Source organism: Panthera tigris, chromosome A2 (genome assembly GCF_018350195.1).
Source record: "Panthera tigris isolate Pti1 chromosome A2, P.tigris_Pti1_mat1.1, whole genome shotgun sequence".
NCBI classification, from domain to species: domain Eukaryota; kingdom Metazoa; phylum Chordata; class Mammalia; order Carnivora; family Felidae; genus Panthera; species Panthera tigris.
Window position 1 is genome coordinate 24,198,125 of NC_056661.1, and position 19,237 is coordinate 24,217,361.

The following is a 19,237-nucleotide window of genomic DNA, read 5'->3' on the forward strand; positions in this document are numbered from 1 at the left end:
ACATCAAGGCTCTGGGTTCTGTGCTTAACTCTGACTTAAGCTCACCTGGGATAATGCATGTGATTTCTGGCTCTCAGAACCCTCACCTTCTCAACTAAAGCCAAGTTGGACTAGGCTGTCTCTCAAGTCTTCCTTGGCACTAACATCTTACACTGTTGCAACTCTGGCTTCAGGACAACCTCAGGGATAAGTGACCCAGGTGGCTATAATACAGAATGTTTCATAAATAATAGGAGTTATCTTTAAAAGTATTATCTTTAGAATGAACAATTGATAAAAGCTATAACATGGATGAATTTCAAATGCATTATGCTAAGTGAAAGAAGCCAGATGTGACATACTATATACGTATATAATTATATACTGTATAATTCCATTTCTATGACATTCTGGAAAAGGTCAAAACTATGGGAAGAAGGGTTGACTGCAGAGGGGGCAGCACAACGGAGGTCTCTGAGATGAATGACCTGTCCTTTATCATGATTGTGAAGGTAGTTATACAACTCTGCACTTTTGTCAAAACCCATAGAAATGTACAACACAAAGAATGAGTTTTACTGCATGCAAATTTAAAAATCAATTTTAAATGATCTTTATGAAGTAATTCCACTTTCTTTCCAAGTTCTTTGAAAGAGTTGATGGATCTAGCATTTATATTCAAATTTTTAGATGAAATAATTTTGTTGTGCACCAACAGTGTTGGGCACTTTGTTCACTGAACAAAGACCACTCAAACACCTAGTATGTTGAAAAGAATTGAGACAGAAAGTGAGATGTGAGCTTATCCTCATTCTAAAGATAGGGAAAATGAGGCAGAGAAAATGTAAGTAACTTTGCTTAAGTTTAAAAAGCCCATAAGCTAAGATTCAAAGCCAGGCCGTCACAGTCCATGTTCTTAACAAATTAATTCTATTGATGCATGCATGTATATGTACATGTATATGTGTATGTATAAACTTTTAAAAATGAAAATAGAGTCATACTGTGGTGGCAAGGGTATGAGAAAACAGGCATCTTCTGATCATTTTCTGTATATACATATCAGAAGCTGTTTGTCTCAATCAACAAAATAATTTGAATATCTTTCTATTATCATTGAATATTCTTCTATAAAAATTTTCTATTGGCAAAATTTCCACATAGAAATATATCATCATTTATTTAGCCACTCCTCTACTTTATAATATTTTCACTGATCAGAAAAAAAACAAAACAAAACTAAAGAACCATGTGATGAATGAGGCTGTGGTTACATCTATGCCTACATCCTTAATTTTTCCTTAGGATGAATTCCCAGGTGAAGAATCAGTAAATGGCAGCTTTGGTCAACTGCCCCACATTTGTCTGTCCCCAGCTACCTCACATTTTATACCTGCTTGTATCTCTTTCAAAGAATATTCCACTGTAAGCTCCAATTAAAAGTTGGTAACATGGAATGGCAAAGGATCCTTGCCTCTATTTTCGCCTTTCCACCTGGCCACCCTTGTCTATGCCTCCAGCTATTCACAAATTCACAAACATTCATAATGTGGAGAAAGCCTTGGTTTATATGTATGCTACCCTTCATATATTTTTGTAAGTCAGAGCATCATATGGAACCTAAAAAAATGTAACTTCATATTTTAATACTACAGAAAGAAATATCTCCACCCCAAGTCAATAAGTACTATTCATTTGAGTATAGCCTGTTTGCTTAACTTTGCCCCATTCAAACTTTACTCACAAGAATGGTTAGCAGAATGCAGTAGAACTTGGGAAGACCTCACCCTTGGGAACAAATGACTTACTTCCCATTGCACCAAGAGGAATGTCTGAGGCAAATAAATAAAGCCCTGAAAAGAAGTATACCTTGTTCAACCTTATCAAATAATTTGGAATATATTTTTTTTTTAAATTTCAGTTGCCATGAAGGTGGTTGTATGATAGAATTGCTTCCAAGCTATATTCATTTGTGATCTACACCAGAGCTCATCAAACTATATAGCTCATGGGACAAATCTGGTGTACAGCCTGTTTTTGTAAATAAAGTTTTATTGGAACACAACCTTCCTATTTGTTTATTTGCTCTGAATCTCACCAGAACTTTGGACAGATTTGTTATTTAATCTATTTTCAATTTTATTCTACATTTCAATTTTCCAGCTAACCCTTATTAATAAGCACCTACCACAGGCCAAGCACTGTGCTTGCTACTAGGACTAAAAACATAAGTAATACCCAGTTACTTCCTTTTGCTGAACCCAGGGTTTAATAAGGAAAAAGACACAAACATATTAATTATACAATCTGAAATAGTATAATATGAAAACTAATAATGGCTCACTCATATATTTTGAAATAATGCAAATCCCATTACAATTATAACATTTCATCAAAACTCCCATAGTTTCTAAGCTAAGTAGCCAAAGTCATTGGAAACTGCTTTTATTACAGTTACCACCATACCACTTTAGTGGGCCAATACTCCTTGTCAGTATCCTGTGAACTCTACTACTATTTACTTACTTCTGGATTTCTGTAGCAGGTTTGTTACTACTGACAGTTATTTTAATATGTACTTGTATTGGGTTTTCTCTTGCTGTGTAACAAAAGACTGCCAATTTAGTGGCTTGAAACAACTTCCACTTATCAGCTCACAGTTCTATGGGCCAAAAGTCCAGAAGTCCAGCACTGTCTGGCTGGGGTTTCTGTTCAGGAAATCACAAGAAAGAAATCAGGGTATAAGCCAGAATGAGTATTTCCCCGGAGGCTCTACAGAAATATCCACTTCCAAGCTTACTCTTGTTATTGGCAAAATTTAGCTCTTGTGGTCTCAGGATTGAGGTCCTTGCTTCCTTGGTGGATGTTAGCAGGAACCACTCACAGCCCAGGGGCTGCCCCAATTCCTGGCCTCATAGCCCCCTCCATCTTCAAGTCAACAGTACAGAACTACTCACATAGTAAGTGCTCCTCATATTTTGAATCTCAGACATTCCTGTTTCTGACTTTAGGACTCAGATTTTATTTATTTTTATTTTTATTTTATTTTATTTTATTTTTTATGATCATGGAGTACTTTATTGTTTTCCATAGTATAAGGCACTTGTTTTGTAATGTGTTTTTTTCTTTTAAAGAAAAAGCAATCATAAGTGAATGCATTGGTAATTATCTATTATCAGAGTGAGACACACTCATCTACAAAATTATTTTCTAATTTCTTCTGAACAAACCGCCATTTTAAAGGGCTCATGTGACTAGGACAAACCCACTCAAAAATCTTTCTTAAAGTCAACTATGCCATATGACATCATATAATAATGGGTTAAATCTATCATATTCACAGTTCTCGGCATTATTCAGAAAATGGACACTAGGAAGGTAGGAAATCTTAGGGGCCATCTTAGAATTCTACCTACCATAGCACTTTTGTTAGAATTGTAAATTACTTTTATAAACTATAATTACATCATCCAAGAGCTGATTACGTGTTGGTGTTATTGCTAGTCTCAAAATCAGCAATCTAAAAAGGAGGTATGACACTTTCTTACACCATACACAAAAATAAACTCAAAATGGATGAAAGACCTCAATGTAAGACAGGAAGCCATCAAAATCCTTGAGGAGAAAGCAGGCAAAAACCTCTTTGATCTTGCCCACAGCAACTTCTTACTCAACATGTCTCCAGAGGCAAGGGAAACAAAGGCAAAAATGAACTACTGGGACCTCATCAAAATAAAAAACTTCTGCACAGCGAAGGAAACAATCAGCAAAACTTAAAAGGCAACCAACAAAATGGGAGAAGATATTTTCAAATGACATATCAGATAAAGGGTTAGTATCTAAAATCTACAAAGAACTTATCAAACTCAACACCCAAATAACAAATAATCCAGTGAAGAAACGGGCAAAAGACATGAATAGACACGTCTCCAAAGAAGACATCCAGATAGCCAACCGACACATGAAAAAATGCTCAACGTCACTCATCATCAGGGAAATACAAATCAAAACCACAATGAGATACCACCTTACACCTGTCAGAATTGCTAACATTAACAACTCAGGCAACAACAGATGTTGGCGAGGATGCGGAGAAAGAGGATCTCTTTTGCATTGTTGGTGGGAATGCAAGCTGGTACAGCCACTCTGGAAAACAGTAATGAGGTTCCTCAAAAAACTAAAAATAGAACTACCCTATAACCCAGCAATTGCACTACTAGGCATTTATCCAAGGGATATAGGTGTGCTGTTTTGAAGGGACACATGCACCCCCATGTTTATAGCAGCACTATCAACAATAGCCAAAGTATGGAAAGAGCCCAAATGTCCATCGATGGATGAATGGATAAAGAAGGTGTGGTATATATATATACAATGGAGTATTACTCGGCAATCAAAAAGAATGAAATCTTGCCATTTGCAACTACGTGGATGGAACTGGAGGGTATTATGCTAAGTGAAACTAGTCAGTCAGAGAAAGGCAAAAATCATATGACTTCACTCATATGAGTACTTTAAGAGACAAAACAGATGAACATAAGGGAAGGGAAACAAAAATAATATAAAAACAGGGAAGGGGACAAAACAGAAGAGACTCCTAAATATGGAGAACAAACTGAGGATTGCTGGAGGGGTTGTGGGAGGGGGGATATGCTAAATGGGTAAGGGGCATTAAGGAATCTACTCCTGAAATCATTGCTTCACTATATGCTAACTAATTTGGATGTAAATTTTAAAAAATAAAAAATAAAGTTACAAAAAAAAAGAAAAAAAAAGAAAAAGGAGGTATGACAAAAGGACAAAATGTTCTGATGAAGGCCCCAAAGTGCTATACACTATGCCAATAATTTAGAATTCAGCTCTTCTTCTGTGAAAATAGTCTTTTTAAAGCAGTTACTTCTTTTAGTTTGCAAAAGGTGTAGTATAACCAGGTAAGGATAAAGGAACAACATGGCAATGAGACTATAGTATCAGAAAAGTATTAAGGTGCCCATTACCCGCAATGACTGTGGCATTATATGCCCCAAGAACACATCATCCCTAATTTGCAGTTATTCTTACGGGAAACTTAGATACATACTACAAAAGTTGTGAATTATGAACTTCTCTGCACAATACACCACGATAAATGCTAATACAGATATGTGCAAACTCTTCATAACAAAGCAGAATTCATTGCCAAACACAGGATAAGTAAAAAAGACAGACAGAAGACTTTCCTTCCCACATAAATAAGGTTGATTTAAATCAAATGGCCTGGGGAGTATGTGGGAAGAAGGACGGAATCATCTCCAGACTGAAATATGTAAAAGCTCAACCACCTCTAATCCCATATCACAAAACAACAACAGCTGGCAGCTGAGATTGACAGATGTGTCAAGATGCCTGTATCCATTAGGGTAGCAGCCACTGTCAGGATACTCTAAGCATTTTTATCTTAAATCTTCAAGGGATTTTACAGGTAATTATAAACAAACCTTTAAAAATCCATCATGCTGAAATTGAGTACAGAAAATAAGATCTTAACCCAGAAGCAAATATTTATTTAAAAGAGAATTTGCCTCCTCTGGCTCAGGCTCAGCTTTCTTGTTGAATAAGAATCAGTTCTCAGCATGATCTGGCCCTGAACTGCATTTTGAAATAACACAGATAATCACTCCTGCCACTTGCAAGTCACAAGGGATTGGAAGAGAACATTTATAATATAGAAGTCAAAATGACTCTCAAACCTTAATTATAAAATATATTTAATTGCTAGAAGACACACAGAATAGAAAAACTTCTAACTGTGAAATCTGTTTCCTAATGGGGCTGGGGAGTGTGGTCCATCTATATTAAATTACTTTTACTTCTTATTCCACCAAATGCACTGTGCTGCCTCTTCCAGCCAAATCTTTGCAAATGGTATTCTCACTGCTTTGACTGGACAACACCTCCTAATCCCTCAGCTCTTGATTTAGTCATCAACTTTTCCAGTGGCCATCTCTACTCTCAATAGGTGAGGAGCCCCTTCTCTGTGCACCATGCACCTGGCTGGCATTGCACACAGCACTTACTGCCCCGTAATTGAATCTTTAGTGTTGTTTTGTTTTTTCTATGAGTGTGAGCTCATAGAAGGCAGAAATTTTCTTCAATAGCCTATGTATCCCCCAGTGCCTGCAGAGCATCCAGATCATTACAATGCTGAACATGTTTTGTTGGATGACTGGATGGTACAACGAAAAGGAAGGCAAACTGGGCAGAATAGAGTGATGGCGCCCAAGGCCTCAGATGTCACAGAGGAATGGAAAGAAGAAAAAGGAAAAGTGTCACCAGAGCGCAGGCCCTGTCACTAATTAGCTCTGTGACTCTAAACAAGTCACTTTTTTTCTCAGGACTTCTCAGTCCTGAGTGGAAAGAATGAAAAGACCCGACCAGAAGGGCCCATCAAGTATCTTCCAGGTTTTCTGTTCTCTCATATCTGTCTTTAGGATTGTCCACACTTCATCAGCATACCTACTTTTACATATCTTTTAAAGTCCTATCACATAGGGTTGTGTCCAATAGAGCCAGGGAATAGAAAGATGCAGCTAAGACAGTAACTATAGCTCCTGAATGAATGCATGAATGAATGAGCAGGCTTCTTGAAATCTCTTTAGAAGGTGAACTTTTTAGTTCTTTTGACAACAAAATATCATTTTATGAATATCATCTCTAAGAGAATGGCAACTTCAAATTTCTTAGTAATACACATGAAAATGGAGGCTGGTGAATTTACTGCTTCATAAAGAAGCTTAGGTTTACCAAAGAAGCCACATCTCTACTCAAGGGATGCAAAGTGACCTTCAAAATATCACTTCATTCTTGCAATGGGATCAATTGGTTAAAATCACCAAGATGATTTTTGCCTAGGTCATCACTAACATTGGGCAAATAATTCCAGCCAAGAATAGGAGCTACACATGCTTGGTGATTATTTGTCCTGTATGATTTCATTAGTACCAGAAACTTTGGCATCAATTTCAAGCCACAATAAAGATACAAAATATTAACTGATGCCAGAACAAAGATGTTCTGCTTAGGCCGAACAACGTGCAAACACCAATAACCATACAAACAGAATACACAGAGAGAATTTGCTATATGATGTAGTGGGTTGGGATTTTCTTATATTTTTTAGACTGAAGAAGGCACTCTTTGAAAAAAACCTGGCAAGTCACAAACACTACTCTAGACAATACATTTTAGTTACAAATATTTAAGCAACATATTATTTAAAACTATATTCAGTCCACAATCAATATTTTCACGTCCCAAATAACTAGATAAAATATATGAAAAATATATTAAATGTGAATACAGAAATTAGATTTTCAGCCCCAAAGGGTACTAAAATCAAGTACATTTTTTTTTCAGAAAAAAAAAAAAAGCCTTAAAGGTCACTTTTCTAAATGACTAGAATGCTGGCATTTAGCCAAAGAAATTTAAACTGGGTGATACCTGCTGGAATATCCATCCCTGTTGGTGTGAATGGTGGATTTGGATGATCCATCCATCAGTCTAACTAAGATGCTTTATTTCTATTATATATTCCCTATATTACAGCTAACTAGCGCCTCCCTCTAAATTAGTTGATATGATCAATGTAGTCAAAAGTTTCAATAATTCTAAATAATTTTAATATTTCAAGAGTGATACACACACACACACACACACACATATATATATATATATATATATATATATATACTCTTTAAAAAAAGTTTTTTAACGTTTACTTATTATTGAGAGACAGAGAGACACAGAGCATGAGCAGGGGAGGGGTAGAGAGAGGGGGAGACACAGAATCCGAAGCAGGCTCCAGGCTCTGAGTTGTCAGCACAGAGAGCGACACGGGGCTTGAACTCACGAACTGCAAGATCATGACCTGAGCTGAAGTGGGTGGCCCAACCAACTGAGCCACCCAGGCGCCCCAAGAGTGATGTATACACACACACACACACACACACACACACACACACACTCTTTATAAAGTATGGATTCTTACACATCAAAAATATAAAAGAGAAAATAATAGTAATAGTTCAAATATCATATGCACATACACAAGATGTTCATCTCTGTAAACTTCTTATAATGATGCTAGAGAAAAAGTGTAGCTAAAAATGTTAATCACATCAGCTGAGACAATATTCAGAGATAATGGAGAGAACAACGTTATACAAAGTAAAAATCATTTTAAGGAATACTATCTCAAGAGAAAGCCAAGACAAGTCGGATAGGCCATGCATGGGAAGAAGAGGAATCCTATAGACCAGGGCTTGGTCTGGATCATCATTTGCTTTGGAGGGTGGGAAGCATCTCCTGTGCATTGCAGGATGTTTAGCAGCACCCCTGGACACTACCCACCAGATGCTTGTAGCAATCCCCCTGCTGTGACAACCAAAACTATCCCCAGACATTGCCAAATGTTCCTGGGGTGGGAGGGTTGTAAAGTGTCTCCTGGTCGAGAACCCTGCCTCAGATTCACAGCCACCCTGGTTGCCGCTCCAACCCTTGGACGCCAGCCCAGTTCCTGGCTTCAGATGCAGAGTGAGCCTGCCTACACCGAGGTCAGACCTTAAAGTGAGCATCTCACAGCAAAGTGGAGCAGCTTCCCAGACCATGTCCTCTCGGACCAGGTGAGAAGTCTCCCAAATCACAAATACATTGGAACTCATCCAGGCAAGTTGCTTAGATGCCTCAGGTCTTATTTTGAGATCTTGGTTCTGTAAGCCAACTACCAAAACAAAGTGAAATTACTATGATAGCAAGCGTGGTGCAATCCTTTGAAAATGAAGCAGCAAAACAATCCAGTGGCTTAGAATGGTACATGAAGAATCTCATGGGGGAAAAGTAAAACAAAAGTAAACTGAAGATTATCACAATCTTTTTTCTAAATATAGCTTAACATACATATTAACATACATATTTAACCAGAACTGATGTTGTATTTTATTAACTTAATTGGTTTCCTATTTTTTATCACATTAGTTACCTCATCTCTGTTGGTTGATAATGTATAAATACAGGCATCCTTTTGTGTCAACCTCAGGTAATTTGCTCATAGTAGAGTTTAGCTCTTAAAGTTAATGATCCCACTTGCCCCATGAGTGAGGCAGGATCACAAAACAGAAAAATATAAGAATAGTGGGGTGTTTAAGAATAGCTCCATCAGTTTCCTACTGGGTAGAGTCTGGACAAGTTACTCAAGTCACACAAGTTTAAACCAGTCTCCTCTTTTAAAAATAGGGATTGTGGTAGCACATATCTACCATTAGGTTTGTCATAAGGACCCATAACCTAAGGATGCAAAGCCCTTAGCACAGTGTCTGGTGTATAGTAAGGGCTCAATGAATAGTAAATAATCCTTTTGTTATAAAAAAATTATCATTTGCATGGTCATAATTAAAAATAACCATGAATGATAAATAATTCCATCTTATCACTCTATAGAATACCATGCCTCTAACAATCCAGTAAGTTAGAAGTGAGAACTAGAGGAGGAAGCATTAGTCTCTTTGCAGAGCAAGACAGTATACTTGATAAATGTCACATATTCTTTTTATTAAAAAGGAAAATGAAGCAAGAGTAGTTAAGTGCCCTTACTCAAGCCTTAATCCATTTTTACCTTGTCAGGGTAATGGAACCAAGGCTTGAGGTGTTAGATGTGGGTAGAGCAGAAGTAATTTCCTCATCCGTTTTATTATCCATGGGGTGGTTCCATCTTGCAGCCTACAGAGAACATTCTGTCCTGGGAACAATAAGTGAGTCTAACATTTCACTGGGGCAAAAGACTCCTAATAGCTAACAATATTCTTGGGCCAGGAGTGGATCTCAAAATGATTTCTCTTCTCCCAAGTTCTCATTCATTCAGAATTTGCTGATATAATTTATTCACCCAATGCATATTGATTGAGGACCATCACCTGCCAAGAATTCTGCAAAAAGCTGGAAGTATCTTGATGATCACGGTTGGGGCACTCAAGGAGATTAGCCATGGGAGGGAAGCCAACACTCACTAAAGGGATGCAGAATTTCAAACTGAGCCAAGAAATGGTTCTTTAAAAGTATAAAACCTCTCCCAGCCTGCAATGTCAGCAAAGACTTCCCAGTGTAAGTGACACAAGAACTGAGTGGAAATCTCAGGTGTAAAGCTTGGAACCACATTTCCCAGATTCCTTTTAGGGCAGGTTTGGTTAGATCCTACCAATGAGAGGCACCTGTATGAAATTTGGAGCTCTGCCCCAGGACTTTAAATCTCAACCAACAGTGTGATGTAAGGGAAGAGGGAGGAAGGTGAGAGGGCAGGCATCAACAGAGAAGACACCTGAACAGACACTCCTGGTTATGAGATCGTGGCACTCGCTCTTTTCTCTTAGTCTTCTACAGCTGTCCTGACTCTTGATCATTTCTAATCTTGTTCTACCAGCCAGACATTGGGGCTCTGGATATCCTTGCCATAAACTAACTCCTTTTTGCTCAAGGTAGCAGAATTAGCTTCTGCTGTTTGCATTCATCAAGCAGTTTGTTTCTGGTAATATGCCATGTTGCTCTCCACTGTACTTACATTTAGGATTATGCATGTCTATCTCCCCAACCAGACTATCAGCTTCCTGAGGACTAGAGACTATGTTATATCCCTTTGAGCCTCCAGGACCTAGAGTAGTGACTTACTGACGCATAGGAAACACTCAGTAAATGCAAAAATAATATGATTTTGCACGTGTTCAAAAAACAGGAGGCTTGCCAATAATAATATAAAAGTGCAACTGGATGTTTAAACACCAGGAAAAAGATCAATTGAGTCAAAAAGTGCTCCCTACTTTACACCAACATGGAAATCTCCATGTTCTATAATCATCTTCTCAGGTAATTGTTTTTTATTTTTTATTTTTAATAAACTTCATGAAGAAACCCAGTATGCTAATAACCATAGTCCTGTAGGGTCTTTACCTCTGAACTTATCATCATTCATAATTTTCACCACCACACTTCCAAATTGGTAGAATAAAGCTGCTGAAGTGGGCAGGTCCATAGATGCCACCCCTAGAAGCCAATTCCACTCACACCTCCCTGCCCTTTCCAACCCACAGGGCAATCCATGAAGCCCAGTAGGTAGCTACTGAACTTGGCTTCCAGAGAAATCACCATCTGTTTTTCTACCCCTAATAAATAAAGTACGTCTGCTCTATAAAGTGGGACTGAGCCCTAGAATTAAAATGGAGATAGAACTTTTGTCCAATTTAATGACTTTTTAAAAATTTCTTGGGTAGTAGGTTTATGTTGCATGAGCTACATAACAGTCTGAATTTGATCTGGGTCAAATAATGCTACCATGTCCTAAAATCCTGGACATTATACACTTTCCAAATGTACAATGTCATCAAGGTTTTATGACATTTCCTACAAAAACTCAATAGTCAGGTAGCACTTCATCAGTTGAAGTCTGAATTCAGGTATGAGAACAGAATGTTAAGTCTGCAGCTTGAAAACTATACTGCTCCTCTGACTTCAGCATCACAGCCATAAGGGGATGCTCCACTGAACAATTTTCATACATGCACATTTTTCCCCCTACTAAAAGAACTCTGTATCTGGGAATTATGGAGTGGAGGCAAATTGCAGTAGAACCAAAATCTATACTTGATGACTGCTGTGTTCCTACAAAAGCTTGCTCAGAGATATTCTGTCACCTGGGGTTCTCTGTTTCATCAACTTCACTTCCTTCCTCAAGTAAAAAAATGATTAGGGCATCGTGTCCATGCCTGCTGTCCAGACATGTGACCTGTTCACATGGCTTATGGAGGACACGAGATTTCTGAGACTCAGAGCTCTGAAGGCAAGGCTGACAGATACGAGGTGCAAGCCTAGCTTCGCCAGGTTAAACATGGCTATGAAAGGAGCATACCCATTTCTATTGGCATCAAAACACAGTGCTGGTTGCCAAAGAGTCTATAAGAAAGAAATATTAAGTAATACTATGTGTCTGACATTGACATAAGTTTATTATTTCTTCCATGCCAACACACCCTAATCCAAAGCTTACACTGTTCCAATCCAGACCTGCCCTAAAACAGCCAATTAGGCTGAATGTGGTCAAAACTCTGAGTCTTCAGTCCCAAAGACAATGTTTCATTGGCCCATTAGCTTCTGTATTATTTCCACATTTTGACTAGATTTCTGAATTGTGTGTATTACTTCTTTGGGGATTATCTGTCCTTTACATTGCAGGTATATAGAATTCCTGCCCCTTCACTATGTTGCCAGTGGTGTTATTTCCTCCCCAGATGTGTTGGTAAACACTCAGTGAAAAAAAATGTAAAACTGAAGAACCTCTCCCAATACACATGAAATACTTCCTAATCCATTATCTACATGGTTTAAATAAGTGGGATTATGATCACGTTGCCCAAAGAAGTCATAATATACAATTGGCTTTGCTCAAGAACTTCCAAACCAGTTCCAAACCTTTGAGTCTGGCTTATGGAGCAAAGTATAAAATTTCGCAAACTGTGCCCATCAGCACATGTCTTTTGTCACTTATGCATTGAAAGTACCTTCCCAAAATCTTCATTCATAACATTAATGCCATTTATTCCTCAAGAATAAGAGTACTTAGTCTCAACTCCTGGTAAAACAAGGAACTGTGATGCTCTTCCTTGATTGACAGCTGGTATCATCATCATAAAACTTGAGGTCCATACACTTATTCTTTTAATTTGCACTAACCATTGTATTCTACTTTTCCAAAGACAAAAAAACAAAAAACAAAACACACAAACAAACAAAAACAACCTTGCACCTATCTGGGTTGCCTACCTACCATAAGCTTCAGTGTCCTTCAGTTTCCTGGGTTAATAACTAACTATACCTGCCTCAAAGGATTATGATTAAGAGTAAGTAAAGAGTGCACATAACGAGCATAGCAAAATATCCAGCATACAGTGTTCAACATAAATTCTATAAATGTTAGCTTTCATCATCATTCACTCCTGGGAATTTTAAGTGAAAAGTTTTCTTTTGAATCCTTAGTACCTACTCTAAGAACTGCCACTCTGTCTCTCTGTTAGTCCCATCTGCCCTCAACGGCCCCATTGATTCAAGGGTCCTTGGTCATGTCTTCCAAGATCTCTTCTAAACATCTGTGTCAATTAGTTGGCACTGCAAAGAGGAGATCAAAACACCTGGGCCTTGTCTGTAAAGATTCTGACAGAAATAATTAATAATATAATCCATCAGATCACCAATACCTTGAGAGTGAGGATGGAAGCCACAGGGGATAGGGGTGGCTTCATGGGCATGTGACTTGTGTAACTGCACAGGTCCCCACACTCTGAAGGGCCCCAGACTTGGTTTTATGCTCATTCAGAAATTCTCTTTGAACAATTTTCATTCTGCACAAATTATGTAGGTGGCTGCAACTGGAGATTTTTTATCAGAATGGTATAAATTGTTTTATGTTTTAAAAGAACTACTCCAGCTTTTGTGTTAAGAAGAGCCTATAGGAAAGGTAAGGGTGAAAGCAGGAAAAACAGCTAGGATGCTGTTGATATAAACAAGGTGAGAGATGATAGTGGCAAATGACACCAGGAGGAGGGGCCAGTTAGAGTCCATTTATCTGCAGCTGCAGCTGCAGTAGGGGTGTCCAGCAATATGCCTGTCTGCAGCAGTGTCCCGGCCAGCTGGCTTGTGGTGCCCACTGTCATTTCCTGCCCAGTTTCCACGCTGGCTGCCTATTAATCTGACAGCCCTATGCCTTTCCAATATATCTTATTTTCTTAAAAGATCAGGTAGTCGTTTTCTCTTCTTGCCTGTTCTTTTCCGGGGGACGGTAGGGGACCCTATGTTCCCCAAACTGTACATAGTAGCAAATGGGAATTTTTTTAAAAAAATCAGGGTACATTCCCCAAATCTGGATCCCTACATGGAGAAAATGAGCTGCTGATGGTAAAACAGGAAAGAAGGGCCCTAGCTAGATCAAGCATCTTCTGTGTTAGCCCACTGTAGTCAGAACTTATTATATGTTCTCTGACAGACTGCAATTAAGTAATAGGTGTAAACATTACTCCCCCCAACAAATCCGTATGGGTTCAGTACGGTAAGGGCTACTAAAATTTACATAAATAAAAAATGCATCTAAAATACCTTCAAGACCCACAGAATACATTGTTCAACTCTTGGTAAGGAAAAAGAAAAAATTAACTTTTCAGACATTTTATTATTTTAGACATATATCTAAATTTGTACAATTATCCATATTTAAGCTGGAAACTATAAAAAGAATCATCTCTATTTATTTTTCAGACAAACAGAAAATTCATCAGTCCATGCTAAGAATGGCATGACACAACCACCAGTAAGTTAAGTGCCAGCATGTTAAGTTTATACTTCCTAACCTAAAACTCTAAAAAAAATAATTTCTTCTTTTCCATGTACTCAAAAATTTCTCTGAAATGACAAAACATGGATGATACCAATTCCCAGCCTGAATGGCTTATGTCAGCTCCTTACCTTCTTCTGAAGAACATTGATTTTTCTTTCCTTCACTTCTAACATATCTTTCATGTCTCGAATCTCTCCAGCCAGTGTCCCTTTCTCTTCTGTGAGGTCCTGCAGCTGTTTTGTTTTTTTATTGAGAAAAGACTCTTTCTCTTCCAGGCGTAATCTCAGTGCATCTACCTGAAGTCAGGAAAAAGAAAGAAGATTGTGGTTTTACACAGTGGTCATCAGTAACCAGGAGGCCCGGGGAGGGAACAGGGCAGCAGTGCATCTTCTCAGCACAGCATGGTCAAACCATTGCTCATGGGCACCTCAATGCCATGCATTTTAACAGCCTGTATCCACCTCAAAGTCCTGTCGTATGTGTATCTGAACTGTGACACTTTTTTTTAATATAAGGTGTATATAAAATAAGGCATTATGAAATAGTAGTATGTCTCCCTGCTGTGAAACCATTAGCTAGAAAACAAAGCACATCACCATTCCATTGCACAGGGAAGGCACAACACTGCTTGTGCTCTGCAACATCCTCCAGGAATATGGAGAACATGATGAGCCATGCCACAGATGTCTGGAAGAAGACAAACATGTAGAGAACCACTCCTGAAGGAGAAAAATACAAGCTGCCAAGAGGAAGGAAATGCTACTGGAGGAAGGAAATGCTGTGGAGATGACCACTCTCCAGTGTTATGAAAGACTGCTTTCCAAACATGTAAGAAAAAAAAAAGGCACACAAAAAATACCTATTTCTACCTTAGCTCAAAAATTAGATTATTACAATTCCTGCTTTTCAAATGTCAGTAATAGACATAAGGAAACATAAACATTATTTTTAAACTTAACATTCCAATGACCATATGCAAAAAAGGTTCACATGGATAATGTGAGGTTTTGGGGTGATAGAAAAATTTAATCCTCACCCTCCATACCAGGCATTTGATAGACAGTAGTTACATCAAAAATCAAGTAGTGATGGAAGCATGTTATTTAGAGATATCAAAATAACCAGGCAAAAGGAGTTGAAAACAGGTTGTCTTGGGGAAGGAAAAATGGGGTAGGGGTCTGCTGTATCTGTTCACAAATCTTGTTGAGTAGTTTTTTATACTATACTACCAGCAAGTAAAATTTGGATGAAAAAAAAACACAAAAATTAAGGGAAAATGAGGTGAGAATACCATAATAAGCCAAAATAAATAGTTTTGTAAATACTGTCAAGACAGAGAATCAAAAGGCAACTTGGAACACTGGAAAGAGGACACTTTGGTTTTAGGTTGGATTCTGCTTCTATCCAGCTATGAGAATCAGGACAAATAACTCTCACTCCCCCCTCCCCACCCAGCCCTCCAGCCTCAGTTTCCCCATCCATAAAACAAAGAGGTTGGAACACCCTAAGTATCTGACGTTTTATGATTTTAAAGGCAAGATCAGTCTTAGGTAGATCAGGGAAGAAATGATGATATTAGAGATTTTAAAAAGTTATCAGAGTAGAATCTCCTTTTCTTACCCCCTTCCAAAAAAGAAGCACCAAAGCTGTGTTTCTAAAGGTCAAAGGTGATGAGAGGTTGGTGAGTAGAGAGTTTCTCCAGTTTCTATCCCAGGGAGGTGGATGAAGCAGGGAGGTCTCCACAAGGGAAGGGGTGAAACAGTGCTTATAAAGCCCTGTTGGCAGAATGACCCTGACCACATTATGAGACAAGATGGACATTCTGTGACTGCACAGGGCAAAAACAGCAGATTCCTTAAATATCTGATAGTTGTGCTTCTTCTTACCTAGGGGCCATGGAAATCTAGCAGCTGGGATGTGAGAGGGATACTCATGTCCTAGGGATCTTCCCTTGACTAAAAGAAAATTCATGCCAGTTGCACTAAAGCTTCAGCATCCCAGATTCTCAAGATTGTTTAAACATCCCAGATTGTTTAAAGTCATCTCTTAATTCCCTTGCCTTTGGAGATGTGTCAAGTAAGAAATTGCTGAGGCTGAGGTCAGAGAGGTTTTTTCCTGCTTTCTCCTCTAGGGTTTTGAAGGTTTCCTGTTTCACATTCAGGTCCTTTATCCATTTTGAGTTTATTTTTGTGTATGGTGTAAGAAAGGGGAGGGTTGGTGATGGGTACTTAGGAGGGCACCTGTTGGGATGAGCACTGGGTGTTGTATGGAAACCAATTTGACAATACATTTCAAATTAAGACAATAAAATATAAAGTCATCTCCATCTACCAACCCAAAATAACATCAATAGTTCTCTTTGGGTTTTCACCCTATATGGAAAAAAAATGAGATTTTTAGTTTATACATAAAGGATGGCATTTGGTAGGTTCTTTGGAAATTGGCAGGACATGTTGAGCACTCCAGATTATAGTAGTGGCTATAAGGGGTCACATTCCATTGAAAAGATTTCCCACAGGCTGACTAGGATTCAGTGTGAATTTGAGAAGAAACTGTGGTCCTATGAGCCCTACATTCTAGCTATCAAACATGGATGGTCTGTATCTGGACTAGAGGAAATGTCTAACATTCAAAACTTTGACGTAAATAAATTACAATTTGGGAGGTAGTAACGGATGCTGGAAAGAGTTTAGAAAAAGAGACTCTGCACTGATGAATAATATGCTTAAAATTTACTGTGCCTTCTCACATGTGTGATCTATCAGTGCCCTGCCTCATCTTCCTGAACCTAGAAGAGACAAAACTCTGGCTGTAAGAATATCTCTCCTCCAAGAATAAAATAGAGACCAAGGATGGCCATGGTCAGCACACTGCTCGCAAACATCCAAATTCTACATGGCAGGAGGGAGCCTGTGCCAGCTAAGGTCTTCTGTTGGGAAGTTTATTTTCCATACACCCAAATGCATTTATTTAGCTTCAAAGGAATTTGAATCACGACCTTCAATCACTCCAGTCTATCCTCATAGCTTTGCAGTCTCCTGGAATCAAGAAACAAGGTTAAAGAGTCTTTTTTTAAAACAAAACTTTGACCTGAACTGTATCCAATTCTCAACCAACATTAGACCAGTTTGCAGTAAGCAAGTATGACATCATTTCTAAAATCAAATTTTAACTTCCAGATGGTACAAAACCACAAGCAGGCACAAAGGCCTCCTGATGCACAGAAGTTTAAATACAGGGACGATCGGGCAAGAAAGAATACAGTCTATCAAAAATTAGAATATGTACTTCCAAACTGGGTCCCCTTCACAAATATTCTAATTTCACTCAACAGTGTACATCATTTATAAAGGAATCAGAAAAGCCTTGAAGGTTAGATTATATTCCAACATCAGGTAGAGACATAAAAGTTAAAATGTTTGGGAATATGAAATACCTTTCTCTGCCTCTTCACTCAACACCAAATAATTTTAAGGGCCTTAACTCTCTCTCTTAAACTTTGGCAGTTGACTCAATAATAAAACTTGGCAAAGCAAAGAGCACCATCATTTCCCAGAAAAACAAAAGAAAATTAGAACTGTATGATATAGTCAATGCACAAAGACCCATAGGTTGAATTTCCAATTTTTACATATGACTTAACCGCATGGGAACTAGTCACCTAATGTTAAAACTAGGACAATCTTTTCATTTTAGGAGAATTACTCATTTCCTTCTGATCCAGTTGTATGAATTATTTGTGTGTGTGTGTGTGTGTGTGTGTGTGTTAAGAGCATGTAACATATGAAAATTTAACCTTTTATCTGGCAATATAAAGCATGAAACATTTGTTATCACTTCAGTTCCAGTTAATAACTTGAAAGAAAAGGACCATGGCAATAAAATTGGCAAAAATTGCCAAAATCGGAGTTAAATATTATTAATCTTGATGTCAGCACCCAGGAATTATAACCAGTTCCAATGGTGAGGTATGTTTCTATACATAAGCCTCCCGACCTTTATGCTGTATTTTACATAGGTTTCAGAAACAGTTTCAATGTTGTGACAAAACACTAAGTGCTACTCGATGTGCCATAAATAATTTTTTAAAATCAAACGGTTCATTTCAATCTTAAAATGACTACAGCAACACTTGAGAAAATAAAAAAAAAAAAGAAAGAAAACCCTTGAGAGAGAAAAAGGGTCCACTTGAAAATTTTCACAGATTAAATACTACTTACTTGACAACACTTCAGGAATTGAATAAACATGCTATCACAAAGAAAAACTTTAAAAGAAAATGAAACTGGAACACTCACAAAACTCCCAATACGGTTTTATTTCACATTCAAAACTTCGTTTGTTTGTTTTTCCTGATAGTAGACTTGGATGAAGGGTATATTTGAATTTGATTCAACTTGCAATCATTCAAATGGGGGACAGTTTCAAAGTTGAAAGTATGCATAATGTATACAGCCTCCGAAGACACAAACACTAAAAATAACCTAAAGCTTGCTGTGGTAGTAAGTACTAGTTCTCACTCACAATCCAATTCTCCTGTCCTTCCTGAATACAGGGAAGGTCTCCCTTCCCAGCCCCTTGCAGGAATATGGGTCTGTGTGTTTTATTCATGAAATGTAAACAGGAGTGACATATGTCAGTTCTCATCCATGCCAGCCCCACACTCTTTCCCTTCCTCAGAGATCTTGAAGGCTACATTTTCCAGATAGTGGAGTTACAAGATGGCAACCCCCCCATAAATCAGTATTCTCAGTGGACCACGAGAAGCAGGGTCACTCCCCATGTTCTGCTGCTCCAATTCTCAACCCTCAACATGGGTTGGACTTACAATATGATGTGTTGAACCACTCTGAA

The 19,237-nt window shown here is 38.1% G+C and overlaps 1 protein-coding gene across 1 annotated transcript in view; it reads right to left on the reverse strand.

Annotated features, from left to right (window-relative positions):
• Window positions 1-19,237, reverse strand: part of ERC2 (ELKS/RAB6-interacting/CAST family member 2) — a 709,181-nt gene that overhangs the window by 346,372 nt on the left and 343,572 nt on the right. Inside the window, exon 6 of the mRNA XM_042979179.1 lies at window positions 14,512-14,679. Within this exon, the coding sequence (XP_042835113.1) occupies window positions 14,512-14,679 (168 nt within the window). The remainder of the gene's footprint in view (window positions 1-14,511; window positions 14,680-19,237) is intronic.